Source organism: Phyllobates terribilis, unplaced genomic scaffold, assembly GCF_046119375.1.
Source record: "Phyllobates terribilis strain yellow unplaced genomic scaffold, ASM4611937v1 Scaffold_1__5_contigs__length_1240528914, whole genome shotgun sequence".
NCBI classification, from domain to species: domain Eukaryota; kingdom Metazoa; phylum Chordata; class Amphibia; order Anura; family Dendrobatidae; genus Phyllobates; species Phyllobates terribilis.
In genome coordinates this window covers 105,289,668-105,314,095 of record NW_027362761.1, presented here as the reverse complement: position 1 = coordinate 105,314,095, position 24,428 = coordinate 105,289,668, and the positions used below count along the sequence as shown (strand labels likewise).

General features: G+C 40.9%; 1 protein-coding gene across 1 annotated transcript in view; it reads right to left on the bottom strand.

The window, feature by feature from the left end:
- Positions 1-381: 381 nt before the first annotated feature.
- The window catches only part of CNTLN (centlein), a 503,552-nt gene continuing 479,505 nt past the window's right edge, over positions 382-24,428 (bottom strand). Inside the window, 1 exon segment of the mRNA XM_073665439.1 lies at positions 382-656. Coding sequence (XP_073521540.1) covers positions 552-656 — 105 coding nt within the window. The 3' untranslated portion in view covers positions 382-551.

Genomic DNA, 24,428 nt, shown 5'->3' with positions numbered 1-24,428 from the left:
AAATGTGATGCAGGTCAGATAACGATGCAATCCTATGGGTAATAATATACTTGCCATCACCCAATATTCTCATCAGGATGGTAGAAATAATAATTACATGCAATTCCAGCCTAATATACAGTCGATTTAGTAGCAATTTTCCCGTCCGTCTGGAATAAAAGTCCAGATAAGCAACTAGCTTTCATCAAATCTGCTGCTAGAAAGCAAAGGGTTCACATTGTTCTCTACTGGCCGTGTACTGTACGGACGTGAATTATAAGAAACACATAGACAAGCAACAACACACTTTATTTTTTCATTGCACATAAGATAAAAAAAATGTAAAAATAAACACTAATATAAATAGCTAATAAAATAGACATTTAATGTACATGAAAGATGGAATATATACAGATACAGGTTGAATATATTGGACTTTATGCAGCATGAATCACAGGTGTCCAGGACAGAGATGCCTTAACTAATGGCAGCACACACCGCATTATCAGTGCAGTCCTCTCTTATTCTGGGATGAATGTTCTTGTGCGTCCATCACTTCATTTTATCAATATTCACCTGGATTCCTTCACTTTTAGTGCCGTATATTCTTCTATCAGTCTCTTTTTCTCACTGAGTTTAGTTCTGACAGAGTCCATTAGGAAAGAGGCAAAGGGAACCTGTAACAGGAAAAACAAGAAAAGTTATTAGTCCGCCTGTGCTTCAGCTCACACACAGCCAAAAAGTAACAGTCATTTTATTATTATTTTTCTTTTATAAATCAATAGTACATATTAATATAATAAAGTTTGTAATATATCTTATCAGAAAAATCTGCTTCTTTCTCCTCCTGGATTGATCATTCGGTCTCAAAATTCTCAATTCATGGATAAAATCTATGTTCAGTGATTACAAAGTTTTCCACTACTGAGATAGGATATAACAGTTGGTGCTCATAACGTTCTATGGAGAACTAGAACTGTGGTTTTGGGAGAACTTGCAGCAATATGTCTGTCACCCTCTAGTTCCTCTTCATCCTACCCTCTCCATAGAAATTTAAAGCACCAGCTATCATCTTCAGTAATGGAAAAATCTATTTTGGCTGACAGACTTTAAAAATTTTACCACAAATTGAGAGTTAAAGAACAATCTAGAAGGAGAAAAAAGCAGATTTTTCTCATATGGTAAATTACAAAGTTTCTTATTTTTATGCGTACTATTGATTTATGAAATAAAAATAACAGTTACACTTTAATAACTAATTATTACTAAACGCCCTGTTTATGTCTATTAGTTTGAAGAACAGTCTCCTCTCATTCCTTCTGCACCTATCAGGGTAAGTGCATACGGTCAGGAGCCGCCTGCGGCCCCGACACTGCGGGATAGCGCTCGGCTTCCACTTATTTATTTTTTTTCCACATGTGGACTTTCCTCATAGAGATTTAGTCTATGGGGAAAGTCCACATGCGGACCCGCAAGAGGAATTGACATGCTAGTGTCTGAAAGACGCGCCACATGTCAGATTCCACGGGTGAGCCCCAGGTGCCCAGAGACGCATAGTGGACATGGGATTTCTAGAAAACCCATCCACTATGCTGTAACATCTGGACGCTGCGGGTTTGACACTGCATAAACACGCAGCTTCAAACCCGCAGCAGCTCTCGATTGTGTGCACATACCCTTAGGGTATGTGCACACGATGCAGAAATGAAGCAGAAAATTTCTGCATCATTTCTGCATCTCCCTGGCAGAAAAAACGCATGCAGATTGTGCATGCGTTTTTCCTGCAGAATACATGCGGATCCACATGCAGATTCACATGCGTTTCCGCATGCAGATTGACAAGCGCTTTCCAAGCGATTTTAGCATCACTTGGAAAGTGCTTGACAACTAGGTCACACTATATAAATCCATGCAAACAGCATGGATTTATATAGTGTGACCCGAGAGAGTGTATATACTTACCTCTGATGGCCCGCGCTGTCCTGCTTTACAAAGTTCCCGGCTGCCGGCAACTTTGAATTGAAAGACCTGCCGACGTCAGCGTCACGTGACCCGTCACATGACTCTGACGTCACCGCAGGTCCTACAACTCACTGCAAGTGCCGGGAACCAAGTGGGAGCGCTGCGCGGGCCGACAGATGGTAAGAATACATTTATTTTTTATTTTATTCTTTTTTTTTTACAGCTTTTTTAATGGTACCTGGGTGTGGATGAGACTCTCCTCTCCTCCACACTCGGGTACCATCCGCATATTAGAACGCGCCAATAACGCAAGTACAAATGCTGTCTTGCGGAATTGGCGCGTTCTAATGCAAGTCAATGGCGGTGAAATCGCTGCGTTTCCGCAAAATTAATTGACATGCTGCGGATTTTTGACCGCAGCGTTCACGCTGCGGAAAAATCCGCATCATGGGCACAGCACATGCGGATTTCCATTGGGGAACATTGCTTCCCTTCTACCATGCGTTTTTCATGCGTTTCCGCGGCGTTTACGCAACTGCAAAAACGCCGCGGAAACGCATGAAATACGCATCGTGTGAACTCAGCCTTACTTTATTTCCAGCAAAGAATATTGCACTGTATCTTAAAAATTATCTTAAAGAAGCACTCCTCCTGTGAAAAATATTCTAGAATAATCACATGTGCCCTGGTTGTCAGGTTTCCAGGCACAGCGTAACCCGACTCCCAGCTGTAAGAGAGAAGGGAGGGGGGCTTCAGTGCTAGTGTCCCTCTGCAGCTGTGAGCTGACCTGACAGGCAGGCCCCCTGCAGTGATCCTTTCCTTTTTCACTAACATGTGTTGTTTTGTTAAGATACTATATTTTAATACAGAGTTGTGAAAGAACTATATGTCCCAGCTCTTCACAAAATGGATTTTCTAGCTCAGGGGGAGATAGCGAATTCGAGACTGCATCCTAGCCCAATCTAGCGCGTAGGGATGGGGAGATACACGTCCCAGCCTTTTGGAACATCCTGGGACAAGTGTGTTTGGTATCCACACGTAGCAGGGGCACGGCAGGGTCCGTTGACACCAGAACCGGTTCCCTGGGACCTTCCAGTAAGAAGGTATGGCTCACTTTAGTTCTTGGAGTCTCTTAGCTAAGAAGGAGCAGGGGTGGAGACTTGGGCTTGAGCCGGGGAAGGGTAGTGGGAGTTCCCAGAGAGTTTGAAGGTCTCTGTAGCTAAAGCCTATTGTCTTTTCCTGGGGAAGCTGGTGACATCAAGACGTGTGGGAGAAGTCCAGAAACCAAGCAGGGCCCACATACCTTCCCCATGTGGCCGTCCATCCCCCGAGCCATGCTTTCCATCTACTGGTAACTGACTTTAACAACTGTTATGCTTGATGTGTCATGCTTTTGTATTTGTAACTCTGACCACTGTACATGTATAACCTTGTGTATATAGTAGATTGTTTAGTGAGCCCTTACGGCGATTAAATATATAATTTAATCTTGGGCTGTTCTGGTATCTCGATCCACGAACCCTACGTCTGTTGTTCGGTCCAACGAACGTGCTACCGGGCTGGTTTCTAGCCCAATATAAGTCTGTTATATCAAATAGAAACTGGTGGCAGCTCTATCCAGGCCGACAAGGCTCCGCTTCACTGGAGTAGTGAAAGAGCCTCTCAGCCTGTCAAAAGTGTGGGGCCATGTCAGCATCTGAGTGGACCACCTTGTCCCTGGTGCCTCTCTGTACCCGTGTGGACAGGAGGTGACGGTGTAGAACTGTGCTGATCTGACCCTACGCATCCTTGAGGGGGTGCGGAACGTAACGTTGGTGCAAAGGGTAGATCCGTATCACGTGCTCCGTCTGGCGCAGTGAGACGTCAGGCGGGTGGCGGGGTGTGGATCCACCGGAAGAAGCGGCGACAGTGGGATTCTGCGGGGCCCCCCTGGGGCCGTTTCTCCACACCTCCCATCAACGTTTTTATACTCAATATATTGCAATCATCATATTATATAAACCTGTGTACTTACAATTGCTCATTTTGCCCAGTTAGTTCTTCCCTTTTCCATTAGGACTATGACATCAAGTGATTAAAAACTGACTAACTGAATCCTTCTAAGCTCTATGTAGAAACAGGAAATCTTTTTTCCCTGCATGAGTCATCACTGCAAAAGTCCTTGTCAGGAGGGATGGGAAGCAGATGGGTCAGGAGTTGAAGAGGGAAATGATCTATGCAGGGAAAAGAGACTTCCTGTTTCTATATAGAGCAGAGAAAAGAGAAGAATTAGCTGGGTAGAAGGGCAAAATGAGCAATTGTAAGTATACAGTTCTATATATATGATTACAATATATTAAGAGGATACAAACTTTGATGGGAGGAGGAGTGCTTCTTTAAAAAAAAGTACAGGGGTATAATAAATGAGGGCAAACACACTAAACGTCATGGTTAAGTAATTATTTTAAAGATGCAATTTACAGTCAAAGCGCAGAAAACATGCATCTTCACTTAGATTATCAATATGAGGTTACGGTCATTGGCAAGTCAGTCACAGCAAAGAGACGTTTCTAATAGCATGTTAACAATACATATCTAGTAAATTATGGAAATGCAACCTTTATCGTCTTTATGTAAAGGGCTGCATCATAGCATTACCCAGCCAGCTATATAATAGTGATGCTACTACACCTAGATTGTTATTCCCATTCCAGCATTTTATGACCAAAACGTAAATATCCTCCATCTCCAACTATGACAAGAGGGGATTCCAGAATGAAAAAAGTCTACTCCCAAAAAAACCCTACTTCTATGTGATACTGATGCATTCTGTAATTTTATTTTGGCACAAATTTTTGACTGTTATGCCCGGACCCTGACTAACCACTCAACAGTACCTATCAGCTGTGTGTGGCAACCCTTAAGGACCTTTGTTGACATCACGGTCATGTAACCAAAGGCCTCTTAACTGCAGGAGTCTAGAGGAGCTGAAGAGGAGACAGGCTGGTATGTTTACAGCAGGTGAAATAAGAATTGAACATGTTACCAATTTTCTACGTAAATATTTTTCTAAAGGTGCTATTGACATGAAATTCTCATCAGATGTCAGTAACAACCCAATCCTTCCATGAATTCTGAGCTTTAATTCCTTCCATACATTTTCTATTGGATTCTGCTCAGGTGATTGGCTGGGCCATTCTAGCAACTTTATTTTCTTTCTCTGAAACCAATTGCGATATTATTTTTCACTAAGTGACAGGACTGTTTTCTAATTACTGATAGATTTCAGCTGGTGTCATAACTTTCCATGGCTTTTTGCACCTCTTTCTTCATGTGTTCAATACCTTTTCCCGGTGTTATTTTTCAATATTACACATAACTTAAATTATGGACATCTATGGATTGATTTTTCTCCCTGGTGATTTGATGTTACTGACATCTGGTGAGAATTTAATGTCAATAGCACCTTTAGAAATATACTTAAAAAATTGGTGTTCAATACGTATTTCACCCACTGTGTGTGTATATATGTGTAATGTGTAATATATATATATTAATTACACACACACACTATATATATATATATATATATATATATATAATGCAGTGTATATGTTTATATACAGTACAGACCAAAAGTTTGGACACACCTTCTCATTTAAAGATTTTTCTGTATTTTCATGACTATGAAAATTGTACATTCACACTGAAGACATCGAAACTATGAATTAACACATGTGGAATTATATACTTAACAAAAAAGTGTGAAACAACTGAAAATATGTCTTATATTCTAGGTTCTTCAAAGTAGCCACCTTTTGCTTTGATGACTGCTTTGCATACTCTTGGCATTCTCTTGATGAGCTTCAAGAGGTAGTCACCGGAAATGGTCTTCCAACAATCTTGAAGGAGTTCCCAGAGACGCTTAGCACTTGTTGGCCCTTTTGCCTTCACTCTGCGGTCCAGCTCACCCCAAACCATCTCGATTGGGTTCAGGTCTGGTGACTGTGGAGGCCAGGCCATCTGGAGTAGCACCCCATCACTCTCCTTCTTGGTCAAATAGCCCTTACACAGCCTGGAGGTGTGTTTGGGGTCATTGTCCTGTTGAAAAATAAATGATGATCCAACTAAACGCAAACCGGATGGAATAGCATGCCGCTGCAAGATGCTGTGGTAGCCATGCTGGTTCAGTATGCCTTAAATTTTGAATAAATCCCCAACAGTGTCACCAGCAAAGCACCCTCACACCATCACACCTCCTCCTCCATGCTTCACGGTGGGAACCAGGCATGTAGAGTCTATCCGTTCACCTTTTCTGCGTTGCACAAAGACAAGGTGGTTGGAACCAAAGATCTCAAATTTGGACTCATCAGACCAAAGCACAAATTTCCACTGGTCTAATGTCCATTCCTTGTGCTCTTTAGCCCAAACAAGTCTCTTCTGCCGGTTGCCTGTCCTTAGCAGTGGTTTCCTAGCAGCTATTTTATCATGAAGGCCTGCTGCACAAAGTCTCCTCTTAACAGTAGTTGAAGAGATGTGTCTGCTGCTAGAACTCTGTGTGGCATTGACCTGGTCTCTAATCTGAGCTGCTGTTAACCTGCGATTTCTGAGGCTGGTGACTCGGATAAACTTATCCTCAGAAGCAGAGGTGACTCTTGGTCTTCCTTTCCTGGGGCGGTCCTCATGTGAGCCAGTTTCTTTGTAGCGCTTGATGGTTTTTGCAACTGCACTTGGGGACACTTTCAAAGCTTTCCCAATTTTTCGGACTGACTGACCTTCATTTCTTAAAGTAATGATGGCCACTCGATTTTCTTTACTTAGCTGCTTTTTTCTTGCCATAATACAAATTCTAACAGTCTATTCAGTAGGACTATCAGCTGTGTATCCACCAGACTTCTGCACAACACAACTGATGGTCCCGACCCCATTTATAAGGCAAGAAATCCCACTTATTAAACATGACAGGGCACACCTGTGAAGTGAAAACTATTTCCGGTGACTACCTCTTGAAGCTCATCAAGAGAATGCCAAGAGTGTGCAAAGCAGTCATCAAAGCAAAAGGTGGCTACTTTGAAGAACCTAGAATATAAGACATATTTTCAGTTGTTTCACACTTTTTTGTTAAGTATATAATTCCACATGTGTTAATTCATATTTTTGATGCCTTCAGTGTGAATGTACAATTTTCATAGTCATGAAAATAGAGAAAAATCTTTAAATGAGAAGATGTGTCCAAACGTTTGGTCTGTACTGTACATGTGTATATATATGCATATTGTGTGTGTATACACATGTGTATGTACATTTCGGCCAGAGGCACATGGCACTTGTAAAATTCCTAATTTATTCAGTGGTGTGCCCCTTTTAAAGGGCATCTTACTCCAGCAGCCCCATTCATTAGGACTGGCCTGCACAACACCAGTCTTAATGAATCAGGTCTATTGTTCTCCTTAGCACATCACCCGATGTAAACAGGAGCTTTGCTGCGATAACATGATATGTACGGGTACAAAATGATCTATTAGTAATCGTTCTAACCCCATCGCTCATCGTCAGAACATGTAAAGTGTAGATTGTTGTACATGGAAAAATGAAATAGGATCTCAAGAAATTTATGAAGGAATTCAGTGTTTGGGGAGGTATGTTGATGTTCCAGAATGTGATGACATGATTATATTAGAATAAAAGTGGATTGTTGTTCATCGAAAAAAATAAGACATCCTCTGAAAATAAGCCCTAACCCATCTTTTGGAGCAAAAAATAATATAAGACCCTGTCTTATTTTTGGCGAAACACGGTACATAACATATTGCACATTTCAAAAAATCCATTTTTTTAGCTTCTATATTATAACTTAAAAAAAACAAAACAAAAAAAAAAACAAAACAAAACATTTAAAAAAAAAAAAAAAACAAAATGTTCTGTAATAAGGAAGTTTAAGAATAGTTATTTAGCTCAGTAGGCTTTCCTGCAACCTGCAATAACATTTGTACCAATCAAGATCCTGCGACGTTACAGCATTAGATCTCCACCTTACTATGTTGATATCAGGGGTTGTATTAAACTATCTTAGAAAATAAGCAGGGCTGAAAACCCCATCACAAAACAGTATCAAATTAATTAGTGTAAACAGAGTCATTCATGTTTATAATGGTAATGACACAATTAATAATTAACTAAAATGTCAAATTCTGGTCTCCTTAATGCATAAAAATTAATGGGACGTTCCAGTGGATACTAATATTAAGGAGACAAAAATATGCAAAGAAAGTATGATTAACTTAATTTAATTACAAATACATCTCATCTTTGGCTACATAGTCATAGTCAAAAAATCCCCAAACTTTGGACAACAGCTAAAGTCTTAACCAGGGGTACCCAACCTGTGGCTAAGGAGCCACAGGTGGCTCGTGGACCCTTGATGTGTGGCACATGGCTCGGTTAGCTTGGTTGGATTAGTATCAGGTCTAACAAACAGGTATGAAGAGCAGGTCTCCAGATGATGACCGTTGTGATTAGTCCTCACATCTGGATGTGCATATACTTACCTTGAGGTATGAGAGATAAATGAAGTGCTAAGCTGGACAATGATACTGCCAGAGGAGGTACTTAAAGCTGGATGTGATAGTGTGGTTGGAGTGCATGATGCAAGCTTACTGGAGGTAGGTAAGGTAGGAACCCCTGGATCTAGGTACACTGCCTCAGTGTGATTTCTATAGGAAAGCTTTGGCTGTCATTATACCAGTAATTGGGGCTCAGGGTGTCGTTAATGTGGGGAAGGGGAGAGCAGGAGCTGCATGTCACTACTCGGTGGCCTCTGGACGTGGCTTGCGAGCCTTTATCAAAGCTGAATGTAGCTCTCAAGGTAAGAAAGGTTGGAATCACGGGTCTAAACTATTCTAAGCTTATATACAATATATTTGTTCTATCCAGCATTTTGCATCAATATTTTTTCAAACCACAAGCTTTTGTATTCCTGCTCCTTTTCTTCTAGTTAGCGTTAATAAAGTGACATATGTAATATGCATTAGTGCGTGTTTGAGGCGCCCCCTGGGCTGTGGGGTACTCTGTGCTGGGCCGGTCGGTGCAGGGGATGTCACAGTGGCAGTGACCCGGTCCGTGACCCAGGGCGGTCAATAAAAGGGGATTATAGTTTTTATAGTTTAATGTTCGTGACGCCACCTGTGGTATGCGGCTATATGGAGCCGCCGCTGCGCTGCAGATCCTCTGGAGCTGATGGTGACGCAGCAGAGTTGGTTCAGCTCTCCAAAGGTAGAGCTAAGCTCCAGGGCGGTGCAGTGATGATTAATGAGGTAGATGTTGCTGTGCAGTGTAGTGCAGGGGATGGCGCAGATAATAACTCTAGGACACAGTGGGGTGCAGTCTTCAAGGTTTACTCACAGTTGTCAGACTCCAGGTCACCAGTACCAGGGTGACCTCCCACGTCGTCCTGTGTTCACCAAGGAAGGGGTTCAGCAATCCCTCAGGTAATTCAAGAGTACTTCACGGGACCCCATTCTGTGTGCCTTCCTCGGTCGTCTTCCTGCGCTGGCTCTCACCCTCCTGCCCTGCGCCTCGCAACCAGTGTCCCAAGCCGGTAGCCTCAGATTTTGACGGGCAACCTGCAGTCCCCTGAATCCTACGTGGCCACCTTTTCAGCAAAATAGTTGCGGATGTGAGCAACTGTACCCTGAAAGTACAGAAGCCTCCGGTTTCTAGCTGAGCCTTGTAGTTCTCCACTAGTTAGGGGCCGGTCCTCTTTGCGGCCTGATCCCTCCACATTCCTGCAGATTCGGACGCACGGGTGGCATCCGCACTTCCCATGCCCCTAGGATCCCTTCTGTTCCTCTCTGGAGCCTTCCTCTGCTCCCTTCCTCATCCTGCCAGTCCTCCTGGGCCTCTCACTCTAGGCCCGCTCCTCTGAGCAGAGCTCCTGCTCCCAACACTCTCTCCTCAGACTGACTTCTCTCCTACAAGATGGTTCCCCTTTTTATACTCCTACTGAAGTGCTCCCCTAAACTACTTCCTCCTCCCACACCCACTACATGGTTCCACCCTCCAGCCAGGGACTAGGGACTGTGCTCTCCCTTAGAAGCAATCTCACCCTTCCCTCTGAAGTGGAGTGTAATGGATGCAAGTGTGTGGGTCCCGGGCAGTACTCCATCCTTACCTGAGAGTGGGATACCACACCTCTGGGTGAGATGCAGTACCTCTGGGGCGACTGAACCCGCAGGGGCTCCACATTATTACATAAAAATGATTATTTTGTAGTAGTAATAAGTTGATGCTCTCAATGTGTATGGCGATAAAGAAAACACGGCTCAGGAGTGTCGTAGGACATTTAGATCGGGACAGAAAGTGGGCTGTTGCCATGGGTGGATTTAAGGGCAACACTTTTTTCTTAATTACCAGTTATCTAATGGATTTATCCAATAGATAATGGCTGATGATACTTATGTAAGCTGCAGTCGGCAGCAGAGAAAGGATGCTGAACAGCTACTTGCCTCCCTCTGACAGTGTCTCAGCTGTCACCTTTGTGGAGCATTGTAAGGATGTGAGAAGAAAGGAGCAGGGGGCAGGATTAAAGGAGACGTGGGGTCAAACTGAAGCACAGAGAAAGGAATAACAGGAGCAAGGAAAAAACAGTGATCAAAAGAGTAAAGAACAAGAAGCTTCAAGCAACCTGGACGTGAGAAGTGGCAATGAGAGAGCAAGCCCAGAAGGCCATGTCAGGTGAGACCATCAATGTTATAAGAGCTACTGGCCCTAAAACCCCCTGGTAGTCAGCACTCTTCTACATCCTGGTACATCTCCATATTACAGTGTATCGTACGTTTCCAATATATGCTGAAAAATCTTGGTGCATAAGTCAAAAGTATTAAGTCCAATTCATCCAACAAAGGCCGATAAAGAGTCCTTTTGGATTCAGTGAGGCTGGTATATGTCAATATATCTTCTCTTCTGTTCTACGGAATAGCACAGTCTCCGCTATTACACCAATATCAAGTAAAAAAAGGTATACTGTGCTATATACAGCTGCACCCTCAGAGGAGAACTAATGGAAAGCATAACCCATCCTCCAGGGAAAATACAGAGTAAAACTGATACAATGGCCAAAGATTTCCCTTGCATCAATGGCCGGAAAGACAAAAAGATTTGTTAATTCATCCCAGCTAATGTGCAGATCCCCAAGCCCAGGGTCTGTGGATGCAAGCAGACTCAAATTACACAAAATACAGGCACTGCCTGCATGTTCGCCCACAGCATAAGGGCTCTTTCACACGTCCGTGTGGTGACAGTTTCCACACGTACTGGAGACACTGACACACATAGACCCATTCAAATCTATGGGTCTGCGCACATGTCAGTGTGTTTCCACGGACCGCGTGTGTGTGTTCCACACGCTGACATGTCCATTTTTGGACGACAGCACGGATCACATGGACCCATTCAAGTCAATGGGTCCGTGTAAACATATACCGCACACGGATGCCATCCGTGTGACACGTACAGGCGCTTGGGAAGCAGCGGTACAGTTAGTGGGCCCCGGAGCTGCGCTCAGTGAGTGGCAGGACACCGCTCCTGAGCTCAGCAGAGGATCGGGGTCCCGCTCGCTGCAGGAGTCATTCTCCCCGGCAAATCTGCTGATCGGTCACATGGATTACAGCGGGGGATTTTTTTTTTAGTCTTATTTTTACAGGTGGAGACACCGGGAGCAGACACTACAACTCTCATCATTGTCTCTGATGGTGCTGATCGAAGCCGGCAGGGGGCTATGATGAGGGCAGCGTTCAGCACCTGGCGCTTGGGAACAGCGCTAACTGTACACTGATTCCCAGGCGCTGTGAGGCAGTGACAGGAATCATATGCGACGGACGGTATGTTTCTCCTAGAATGTGCATAGAGGTATATTAAACCCGCTGGAGTGCATTGCAGTCACAGAGATAGCTGTGATTGCAGTGCAGAATAAAAGTAAGTTTGGACTTGGACAAACTAGTTGTCCAAGGCACATTTGGTAAAACCCGGCATGGGCTTTTATTCTTGGAGTGGACAACAGGATAGCAATGGGGCGGTCCACTCCCTACAGCCCGGGTCTTACAGGTGGCTCATGGCCACAGATTCCTGTTTAAAACCTGCAGCAAAGGTTTGGGTGTGTCAGTGTTTTGTCTACAAGCTGCAGAGTAGGTGGCTCTGCAACACTGGCCTGTGTGAAGCTGAACACAGAGCCAAGGGAAGCAAAACTCCTGGCGCACCTCAGCGCGACACGTGCCGTCGCCCTCGGTAACGGGTTGGAAGAGGACTGTGTTATGGCCCGGCTGCGATCCGGAGGATATCGTTTACCTTTACTTTGTGAGTTTGTGCTGAATAAAGACGTTTAAGTTGGACTTTCCCTGGGTCACTGCCTCATTACTGCAGTGTGAACACCGCCGCACTACAGCGCCAGTACGTGTGTTCCTGTTGCGGCACACTATTGACACACACGGAGCACGGATATCTCCGGTACCGGATATATACGGACGTGTGAAACTGGCCTAAGGCTATGTTACTGTTAATCAGATTTCCACAATCCCATTCACGTGCAACTGAAAATATCTATGCAGAACGTGGATTAGCAGCATTTAACCCCTTACCGACACATGATGTACAGTTACGTCATATGCCAGCTACCTGACTTTGATGCATGCTCATGAACTGCGCACACATTCTATGCACTCATAAATTACCCCGCGACACGATTGCAGGGCGCCGATGGGTTGCCATCACGGCCAGGAGTCTGCTGAAGACCTCCATGCCTGTCATGACAGTACTTGTGTGAATGCCAGCTTCTGTCTGGGGTTCATAGGAGACCGCGATTTTGGCTATATACAGTAATACTGTGGTATTGCTGTATATAGCACAAGCGATTGGATGACTGCAGGTTCAAGTCCTTTAAGGGTACTAACAAATACAGTGAAAAGATATTCATAAAAATAAGAAATAGAAAAAACATAAATTCAAATTACACCTTTTTTTCCCATTAAATATAAAGAAATAAAAAAACAAAATATAAAAGTACACGTGGTATTGTTATGTCCATAAAGGTCCGATATATCAAAATATGAAACTAATTAACACGAACGGTAAATGGCATAATGAGTAAAAAAAAATCTAAAAAGGACAGAATTACGGTTTTATGGCTGCCGCAACACTGCAAAAAAAGAGCAAAAAAACAATAAGAGACAAATAAAACATCACACCCTCAAAATGGTATCAATAAAAACTTTGGCTCACGGCACAAAATACAAGCCCTCATACAGAAAATAGAACATGTTACGCGTCTCACAAAATGGTGACACAAGTGAAATTTTTTTTTGTTAAATTTACGATTTTTTTTTCCACCACTTTAAAAAACAAACAACAACTATGCATGTCTGGTATCGACATAATTGTACTGACCTGGAGGAATATTGCTGGGTAATTTTTACCATATAGTGAACACTTTAAATAACTAATAATACTATTTTTTATGTTTTATTGATTAAAAAAGTCAAAACCTTGTGTAGAGAATGAAATGAAAAATGTTCAAAATTTTCTATAATTTGTTAGTTTTTGTATTTTACAGTCCACCGAGCTTGTTTTTTGCGTATTGAGCTAATGTTTTTATTGCTATAATTTGGGGGCACATATGACGACATTTTGAATAGTTTTCAATGTATTTTTTGAGGGGAAAGAAGTGCAGCGACTGAAAACGAATAATTCTGGAGTTACGATTTTTATTACTTTATGGTGTTTAACAAACGATTTAAATGTTATATTTTCATAAACGACACCAAATGTTTATTTTTTACATTATTTTTTAATTTTACGCTTGAAAGGGATAAAGGGGGTGATTTAAACATATATATGTACAGTATATGCACAATTTTTATTTTATTAATTTTTTTTTTAGAAAATGTTTCCTCTTTAAATTTTTACTTTTCTGGGATACCAGATTATCTTGCTGTGCCTTGTTGGAATCAAGTGGCTCACGGTCAGAATTTCTGCAGTCGGATGCAAGAATAAAGGATTCCAATCTACAACATTTAACAAAATATTAATTTGCGTGCTATAATGTCGGCTTACCAGAAGGTGGTAGTAGTGGATAATTTAAACACCAAAAATTTCAGCTATGTCTGATATTCACAGCAGAATGACTATTTTAAAATATCCAGGTCTTTTAAACTAATTAAAGAAATTAACCTAATGATAAGGAATCAGTTAATACGGAATAGTTACAATATCCGTTTTCGACAGGATGGTTTTCTGTCTGCAGTTTACTTTTTCTCTCCCCTTTTTCCATGATTTTTTTTTCACGTTGATTTTTTGTGTTATTTGATTCATTTTACCATATAATATACTGTAAAACGTGAAAAAAATTACACCTGGGTGGAAAAGTGAAATAAACATAAAAAACAAATCTGCCATTGATTTTCAACTTTTGCATTTACAACATTCATTGCGTGATAAAAATGGCCTGGAGACGTGATTCCTCCGGTCTTGTGTAGTTTTATTTAGATGTTACTAGTACAAATTCTGAACTTTGTTTAAAAAAAATATATATTTAGTTTTTGTCACTATTAACTGAGATCGGTAATTCTTATTTCTCTGTCCATGGAACTGTATGAGGACTTTATTTTTTGAGAGATGTTTTCATTGAAAGCATTTTGGTGTATATACGACATATTGATTTCTTTTTATTGGGAGAAATGTGGCCACTGAAAAAACATAAATTTGGCTTTTTTTGTGTTTGGTATTTATCGCATGGTTTAAAGGATTCACATTTTGCTAGACCAGACTTTTACAGACACATTGATATTAAATGCGTTTATTTTTTATATATAAACTGGGAAAAAGGCGTGCATTTAACCTGTTAATCTTTACATTTATATATATATATATATATATATATATTTTTTAAGACCTTTTTTATTTAGTTTTTTCTAACACTTCTTTTGTAGTACTTGAATGTGATCACTTATAATACTAAAATCACCACAATAATGCAGTATTGCCATATATTGTTAAATCCACCACGAAGTGGGACTTCATCAGGGTCCCACCGATTATGTGGCTCCCAATGGTCTCATTGCAGGGGGTGGTCAATGGGAGCTGGGTCATTAGCACACTGGCAATTACATTATTAAAATACTGCGGTCAGTGACTGACAATGGCATTTAAATGGGTGAACAGCAGTGATCGAGGCAAGTTCTGATCATTGGTGTTAGAGGCAGATGCTGTCTGTATAGCACAGTTGGCACCTCCATACAGTTTTGACTCCATACAGCAAGACAATGACACAAAGCACACAAGTCATTCTACAAAAGAATGATTAAAGAATAAAGTAGTCCTGGCCTCAATCCGACAGAAATGTTGTGTAAGGACCTGAAGTGAGAAGTTTATTGAAGAAATTCCACAAACATAACAGGGTTGAAGCTGTTTTGTCGGGAGGAATGGGCTAAAGTCCCTCCAAGCCAATGTACATGACTAATGAACAATTAACGTCAATGTTTAGATGCAGTTATTGCTGCATGGGGGGGTGGTGGGGGCATCATACCAAAAACTGTAAGCAAAGGTTCACATACTTTTTGTCACTCACATACATGATATAGGATCATTTTCCACAATAAAAAAACAAAATCAAAGTTAATATTTTTGACTCGTTTGTTTGGTTTTTTTTTGTTCTCTTTAGTTTTAGAAGCTGTGTGAAAATCTGATGTAGTTTTAAGTCAAATTTATGCAGAAATATTGAAAATTCTGAAGGGTTCACAAACTTTCAAGCATCACTATAGCTCTTGCTACACTAACATTTTAATATGTCCCACTGAGTTTCATTGTTTCTTTCATGATGCTCCGACTTGTTTAAAAGGCTACTATCAAAAATAAAGGTGACCTATCATAAGATACATAAAGTCCAACCTATAGGCTGCATGAAATTAGGAAAGAATTATAGCTCTGGTCTGTCCGGCTACTCTCCTCCCAGTTAGGAAATGATTGACAGGTCTCTCCCTATTTGTTACCCTGAATGCTGCAGCATTTCTGAGTAAAGCATAGTTCTTTGTAATGAGGGAGAATTTCAGAATTTCCTGCTGCCCATGGTGAGAGGAGGATCGATCTGCTAACAGGTTCACTTTAGATCATTCTCTATTTACCTTTATTATTAAGTTAATTATCTTTTACCTATCGATTCTGTTTCAGTAGTGGAGCCGAGAGATGTAGATCGCAGGTGATCAACCTCAATGCTAATGTGGCAAAAAGAATGTTCTGTAACCCTTGCCAAGTTGTATTACTTACAGCTTACTTTTTTTGTTACTTACTCGTTGACACAAGTACAACAGATAGAGATATAGATAGATATAGATAGATAGATAGAGATATATATGCACACACAGATATTTGCAGGAGAGATCTCCGAAAATCAAAAATAAGAGAATAAGAAGTGGCGCACACAAAGAGAGCCTCTGGTTTGGCGGTATTTTAATGAAAATATAAGGGCTTGACTTGCATTAGCAGCAGTTTTCATATAGAATATTAATACTATTGACTGCCGTGCCTAAAAAAGTGGAGCAGGGCACACAGGAGATCAGAAGAAATCCCTGCCAGGCCGCCCGCTTCCCATTTGCAGATTATAGACTGCTGTTCATGAGATGAAGGGCAGACTGATAGGCTGGCTGAAAAGCTTCTGGGAATTTGAAATGCCCCCAATAGTCCTATTCTATTTTTGTTTCTTACAATGGAAGTAATTCTGATGATGATGATAATATTGGGAAATTGCTGTTTCTGCAAAGCGTAATTAAAAATAATGAACTTTTTTTTTAAGCAAACTGGGCATCAGCACTGGTATATTAGGCAGACCCACAAGATTTTAATATAGCAATGTGTATACTCCGAATTAGTAACTACAGGGTGTGTATAGCTTTCAGACTGTACAATGACTAACAATCAAACTTTTTACTTATTAGTAGAAATGTAAATCAAATTATAAAATTACATTTGGTGCCTGGATTTATTAAGTTTTTATTTCATTCAGTAGAAAATGCTGTGAGTTTTGTATATCTGGGATCTTAGGCTATGTTCACATGCAGCCTTTTTTTCTGCAGCCAAAACTTGGTCTTTTCGTATGAAAATTGCAGCATTTAAAATGCAGGTTTTGCCGCATTTTTACAGCATTTTTTGGCGGATTGCATGTGGAATTTATCTTCAGTACATGCTTAATAAAATTTTATTCACCAAAAATGCAGCAAATAAACGTAGCAAAACCTGATTGCTGCATCTTTTTGCACTTTCCTCATTGTTTCCTATGGGTGAGGAAATGCTGCAAAAATGCTGAAAGAATTGACATGCTGCAGCTTTAAAAAACGCCGGAGTTCTCAGATTCGGTTAGGAAAAAATATAGCAAGCGTGTGCATGAGATTTCTCATAGCTTTCGCTGGTTGTGTAAAACGCAGCTTCTTTTCTGCAGAAAAAAATGCTGCATGTGAACATACCCTCAAAGCACCAATCCAGCGTTTTTATTTTATTGCACTGCTGGAGTGGTGCTTCGAATGTAAAATATTTTCGCTGCCATGCTCGTTGATCTCCGGAGAAAAGTGACCTGCCTGCAGCTCCAGTGTTTCATGGAGCTGTGCGAAGGTCACTTTACAATACAAGTCTATGAGAGCCCCGTTCTGGCCTCATTCTGGCTCTCATAGACTTGTATTGAGAGTGTGTGACTTCCAGCCAGTCAGAAGCTACTGTCACAAGATGGCGCCATGGGACCAGAGTGGTGCCGAAAAACTATGAAGACGCTGGAGCGTGATTATATGATCGGGGGCAGAGGGCTTACATTGAGGCCACGGCCCCACTATCAGTATTTGGTCAGTATTCGGTCAGTATTTTTTTCTCAGGAGTGGGAGCCAAAACCAGGTGAGGAACAATCAGAGAAAAGGTATAATAGAAACAAGTCACCAATTCTGCATTTATCACCCACTCCTGGTTTTGGCTCCCACTCCTGAGAAACAAATACTGACTGAAGACTGACCAAATACTGATAGTGGGGCTGTGGGCTTAAAGCACCACTCCAGCACTGTAGAAAAAAATACCTGCTGGAGTGGTGCTTTAAATTCTGAAAATTCCCAACTTTTTGAACCAGTAGGATTGTGGATTCTACTGTAACGTTGGATAAATGGGTGTGATGATTTACATATACACACACCCATCTATCTATCTATCATCTATCTAACACACACACACACACACACACACACACACACACACACACACACACACACACACACACACACGTGTGTGTACAGTACAGACCAAAAGTTTGGACACACCTTCTCATTTAAAGATTTTTCTGTATTTTCATGACTATGAAAATTGTACATTCACACTGAAGGCATCAAAACTATGAATTAACACATGTGGAATTATATAGTTAATAAAAAAGTGTGAAATAACTGAAAATATGTCTTATATTCTAGGTTCTTCAAAGTAGCCACCTTTTGCTTTGATGACTGCTTTGCATACTCTTGGCATATATATACGTACACACTATTTATTTCAGTGTAATGTTAGAGGATGACATTCATACATGTGTGTACGATCTGTCCCCCAGATGCTGGAATATAGGCGGCAGGGTAGACTGCACAGTATCTCCCAGAAACTTAAGAGTATAGGAGGAGGAGAGGCTTTCCCTGCTGCACCGCTGTCTGATAACTGCTCGCTAGTGTTTCCATCCAGCCGCATTTTGGAGTGCACATTTGGAATATTAATCGTTGGATACGGACAGCTCAGTTCAGCACATAAAACAAATGCAGAAAAAAATTCTAATTAAAGGAGAAATAAACCTCTTCAATTAAAGAGTTCACATTTCAAGTACTATGTGATCCCCCCAAAATAAATCTTAATGGAAGGTAACAATAAATGAACTAATGGTTCACTGAAGGTTACAGACTCCCTGCAGTTAAACTGTAAAGAGCAATTACTAATTAGTAAATGGTAACGTCCCACTCCCCATTTTTTATTTCACCCTAAACCATAAGACAGGGATGTAAAAAAAAAAAAGTCTTTAAAACATTATTGTTCTGTCACCAAGGAATAAAATGAGCTTGAAAATGATCTAAAGGGATATGATGCAGTTCATTATGTTAAACAGCAACGGCAGTGGTTTCCTAGTGTTCATAAAGACTGCTCTATTAAATTTACCTCCAGTCAATAATTAGGAGTCCACAAATAAACGCAGGCAATTAAATCAATACTACTGGACAATTACGTTCTGTAGACCTCATTCAGAAAGATGCTATATTTTACGTAGCTGCATTAAATGGTCTAGAGAAACAACCAACATTCTCACGCTTCTCATTAGCAGAGGTATAGAAATCCGACGTAACCTCCCATCTATAGAGAACGTATATTCAACGCCAAGAGGAAAATAACAGCTAACATCACCAGTGCAATTTAAAGCAATAACAGGAAACAAAAACGAAAAGGAGAGGCACTAAAATAGGAGGATTTTATATTCATATTTACATTTTCACATTTCTGGTTTCAAACTAATATTAGTTTAATTAGTTCCATAAAATATATCAGACATTTGTTACAGTACATGACAGTGGTTCATTGATTGGTTTGATCATATTAATATGGTTTATTATTTGTTTTTTAATGATGACTCGAATCAGTGTTTTGAAGACAGTCTACCAATACACGTAGGTGAATTATACAGCATATGTAGAGAAGATGGACATGGGGGTGAAATGGTGCCCTGTGCCAGGCGGATACTGTAAGATGATAGTTCTGTTGGGCTCAATAGTTACATTTAATTGCAAAGCGCACAATCACAGGATCCAATAATGGAAAATTCAATTGTAGACAAAACAGGGAAAATGTAGAGTAAGCCGCGGCAGGCAATGTGCTAGGATTAGAGAGTGCTGCTCCTCCGCACCATGTAGCTCTAATGATTTACAATCAGCTTCATGACATCAGCTGCCTAATATTCCCCTCTAAACAAACGCATGTATCACGGATACATATCAAATATTTCACACTATGTGGGATTATTTCACAGACAGAGAAAACTTACATGAAACAGAAGAAAAGTTTGGAGAATTCTTGTAAACGACGTCAAAAAACAAAAGCAAATCTATGTCTTGAGAAGCAGGGCTCTCACCTGCCAATAAACTGCCCTTGATCACTTGCAAGAGGGGATCCTCCCAGCTGACTAGATGTGTGGAGAAAAAGATACTTGAAAGGGAAGAAAAAGTATCACACAGGTCACAGCAGCAGTCTCCGCTCATCCCTCCGGGACCTCAGCTAGTCTCGGCCTTGTCATCCTCTATGCAGCTTTCCACTCTGCCCAGAAAATGTCGATAGGAAAATGTTTGAGGGGCCTCTGGTGGAAATTTTTTCATTCTTTCTGCATCGACAGGATGCCAAATCAATATTTAGTTCCCACTAACAAGCTGCTTGAGGTCTCAGTAGAAAATATTGCAGAGAGTGCGGGAAGACACAGTAATAAACAGCTGTCTGACTGTGAGGAAAACATGAATTGACTGGAAGCAGGTCCATAGTAAAAGGTCACCGAAACCCATGAACTCTTCAGGTGTCCCTATCAACTACTGACTTTAAAGAGAAACCTGCTCCGGAGAAGAGGGGGGGGCACAGATCCTTGTTCTTAGCATGTGCGCAGTCAGATAATTTAATTAGTCAATTTGCTAGGATGCTTCTTGCCTTTCCCCTCCGTTCTATTTTGTTAACCCTTTGCAGGTCCGCACCACTAAAACACAATCACACATCTGTAATCACAATAGGATGTAGAGAATATGTCCACTAAGCAATGGAAATTTTCCTGTGATCACATTAATCACATTTTCTCTTTGGTTTATATTTCTTTTGGACAAGTTGGCACTAGCAGCCACATTGGCTCTGTCATTGGTCTTAATATGTTTATTCAGAAAATGCATTGTATGAGCTGCATCCATAAGAAAAAATAAAAAGAAAGGAATGAAGGAGGAGGTGGGTGCCTAGAATTGTGGGTTGTTCATTAAAGGCGCATTCAGAAGGACGGACGACGACCACATCGCAATGCTCGGACTGGCCGGTGGATGTCCTGACCTGAGCATGACAGCTTGTATTTCTACGCTTGGGTCAGGAGAGCCACCGGGCAGTCCGTGCAATGCAATGCAATCATCGTCCACATTATATGGCCGTCTGACTGCGCCCTTGCAGTGATAATCAGAATCAGTTTTCAAGCCTCTAAATGTTACTTAAGATGTATTCACACATCTGTGTGTCATGGTCCATAAGTCACAGATCGGACATGGGTCTCCCGATCCAAAATCAACAGTCTCATAGGTATATGTGAGGATGTCAAGCTTGGGTCAAGAGACCTGCAACCAGTCCGTGCTTCGCTCACTGTACTCGCAGCGCGACACTTGGATGTGTGAATCTGGTTTTATGGAGAGGAACAGAAATCCATGATGCCTAAGGAAAATCACATGATAAATCATTGGCTATTGTGCAGTGACTATTTAGATAATGAAATGAATATATTATGCTTTTTATTTATAGACTTCCATCTCTACATATATTGCTGGACATAAGGATTACACTGAAGTCATTAATGCGTTCAAAGAGGTACAACCAGAAGCCAAGTACTGGGCCTAATTATGACAATAGAGTGGATATTACCCTATTCCATCCTATGGAAAACAGCACTAGTAACCGCTGAGCAAGGTGGCTCAGTGGTTAGCACTGCTGCTCAGTGCTGGGGTCCTGGGTTCAAATCCCCAAAAGGACAACATCTGCAAGGAGTTTGTATATTTCCCTTTGTTTGTGTGGGTTTCCTCCAGGTACTCCGGTTTCCTCCCACACTCCAAAGACAAACTGATAGGGGATCTAGATTGTGAGCCCCAATGGGGACAGTGATGATGATGTCTGTAAAGAGCTGTGGAATTAATGGTGCTATATACAGTAAGTGGTTAAATTAAATAAATAACTAAATAAGAAAACCGCCGCGTCTCATTGAATGGCAAATTCAATTAACTTATGCCAAAATTTACAGTACAAAATTTCATTGACATGTGGGAGAAAATGTCCACTAAGATTTAAGAACGTCCTGCAATGTAAAGGGTGGAAACTGCAAAAAAAAAGCACATTAAAGTACCTACCTCCTCTGGGTATATCATTACTGTAAAGACTCAGCCAAGATCAGTTTACCTCTATACAATAACATGCATTTTATGCATGGTTAGTTTATGTGCTTCTATAATTTTACATAGGACTGCAAGTATAGCTACTACAAATGCTATTCTGGTGCATGAACACCACTACATGACTGCTACATCCATATATATATATATATGTTTTAATTGTGCTTAAATTTCACTATTGCTGGTATCCTTTTTTCAAAATCTAGTATGTGTTTTCATGATTTTAAGTCTTGATGCTTTCCACAAACCAGAAAAATTAACACTACAAAAAAAAATCTGTGTGAAAGTAGCTATAAAGTTCTATAAAGCAATAAGTGGGAAAAAAAAAAGGAAACAAAAAAACTTTGCAAGTAACTTTTTTTTTTTTTAACAAGGCATGTCTAATTCAGCAGACTTTTCTTATTCTAGAAAATAAAAGCTATTGCTATTACTTTAGCCCGAGGTATGACGGTCTCCACATACTCCCGAGAAGCATGCTGTACTCCACATAGCTTTGCTTTTATACAGCTTGCCTTGACTAAAACACACACATTTCCCCTCTGCACTGCAGACAGTTGTCAGCAGCAATACACAGACAAGGTTAACTCCGTAATCAAATATAGAAAATATAGATATGGACCTGAATGCTGGAGTGGCTGGCTGCTGATCGGATGGGACTAAGGGCCGAGAAATGCCATTGCTATTGCACTGAACCTTCATAGCCTGGCTGGCCTTAGCAGAGGCACAGTCAGACTTGTTTCTGTACTGGCCTCACATAGTTTTATTACAGCAAGCAGATGTTACATTGTAGTGGATAGGCTTCGGAAAAATTCACGCCAAGTGGACCACAAAAATTAATTTAGGCAAGCCTTTGATTTTATTTATTTTTTTTAACAATACCATGGTCTTCCCATCAACTTGTGTGGTTAAAAAAAGAAAACTAACCAGAAAATATATACAAGCACATTTAAAAACTGGAAATCAAGTGTTTTAATTAAAGTATCACAATAAAGTTATTTCTCCTGCAATTATTTAATAAAAAAAAGGCAGTAAAGCTATTATTTAACAGGTGGTTTTGCCAGTTGTAATGCAGCTTTTATGTCTTAGTGTTTTGCATCTGATTTTCATCAGTGTATGGTCAGTTTTTACAGTGTTTCAGCGGTGATTTTTCACGGATTTAAAAAAATAAATAAAATAAAAAAATGCAAAGCTTCTCCTCTCTATTACAAATTTAATCATGGACATCACACGGATAATAGATTGCACACAAATGATTTTCAAGGACCCATAGACTTGCATAGATAGTTTTGATCCTTCACTCAGATCAAAAACAGTCAAATTTCCATGATTTTTGGAAAAACATGTACATGTGAATAGCCCCATAGACTATATGGCTTGGGCTTACTGGTGTCATGTATGTGTCACATGAAAGCAGTTCTCTGAATGGTCGCGCGACATCTGTGCAAATTGTCAGCGAACTGCTGTTGCGTGATTATTTTAAAGCTCAGATAGTGCAGTAAATAAACAGCCAAGTTGCAGGCAAGTCGCATGTCGCAGTTTATGACAAGTGAGACACATGCGACTTGAAACCTGCGACAGAAAATCTAACTCATTTAGAAACATTTGTGACTGTATGGCAGTAGGTTGCAATGGGATGATAGGAAATCATTAGAGGCGATGTCACAATGTGACACATGTCACCGTATAGCCCTAGCCCAGTGTTTCTCAAACTCCAGTCCTCGCGGCCCCCAACACATCAGGATTTCCTTAGTATTGAACAGGTGATGCAATTATTATCAAGGCAGCAGAAACTGCCACAGGTTCTCTCACGTGTACAACACTAAGGAAATCCTGAAGATAAGATATGTTGGGGGCCACAAGGCCTCGAGTTTGGGAAACATTGCCCTAGCCTAATGGGTACTTGTTCTACCCATGAAAAACACAGATAGTACACGTACACGACTTACAGATGTCTGATAGAGGCCTTAGTGCAATTTTATTAAAGGGAACCTTTCATGATATTGATGCTTGTCAAACCACTGGGCTCATGAATCAGAGCCAGGCCCCCAGGTATGATTTAATCTCAAATGCTACCACGGTTCACAGTAAAAATACTTCGGTCCAGTTGATTGACAAGTCTCTCCCTATGTATACATACATGCGAGAGACCTGTCAATTCAACTGGAGTGGGGCGGGGACCAGTCAGGTCAAATTCCTTCAACAGAACTGGCAATTAATAGTTTTAGAAAAAGCAACAGTGGTACTTTGTAGGAAAGTTAGCAATGATGACCTACAAAGCATCCTGCATACACTGCCTAA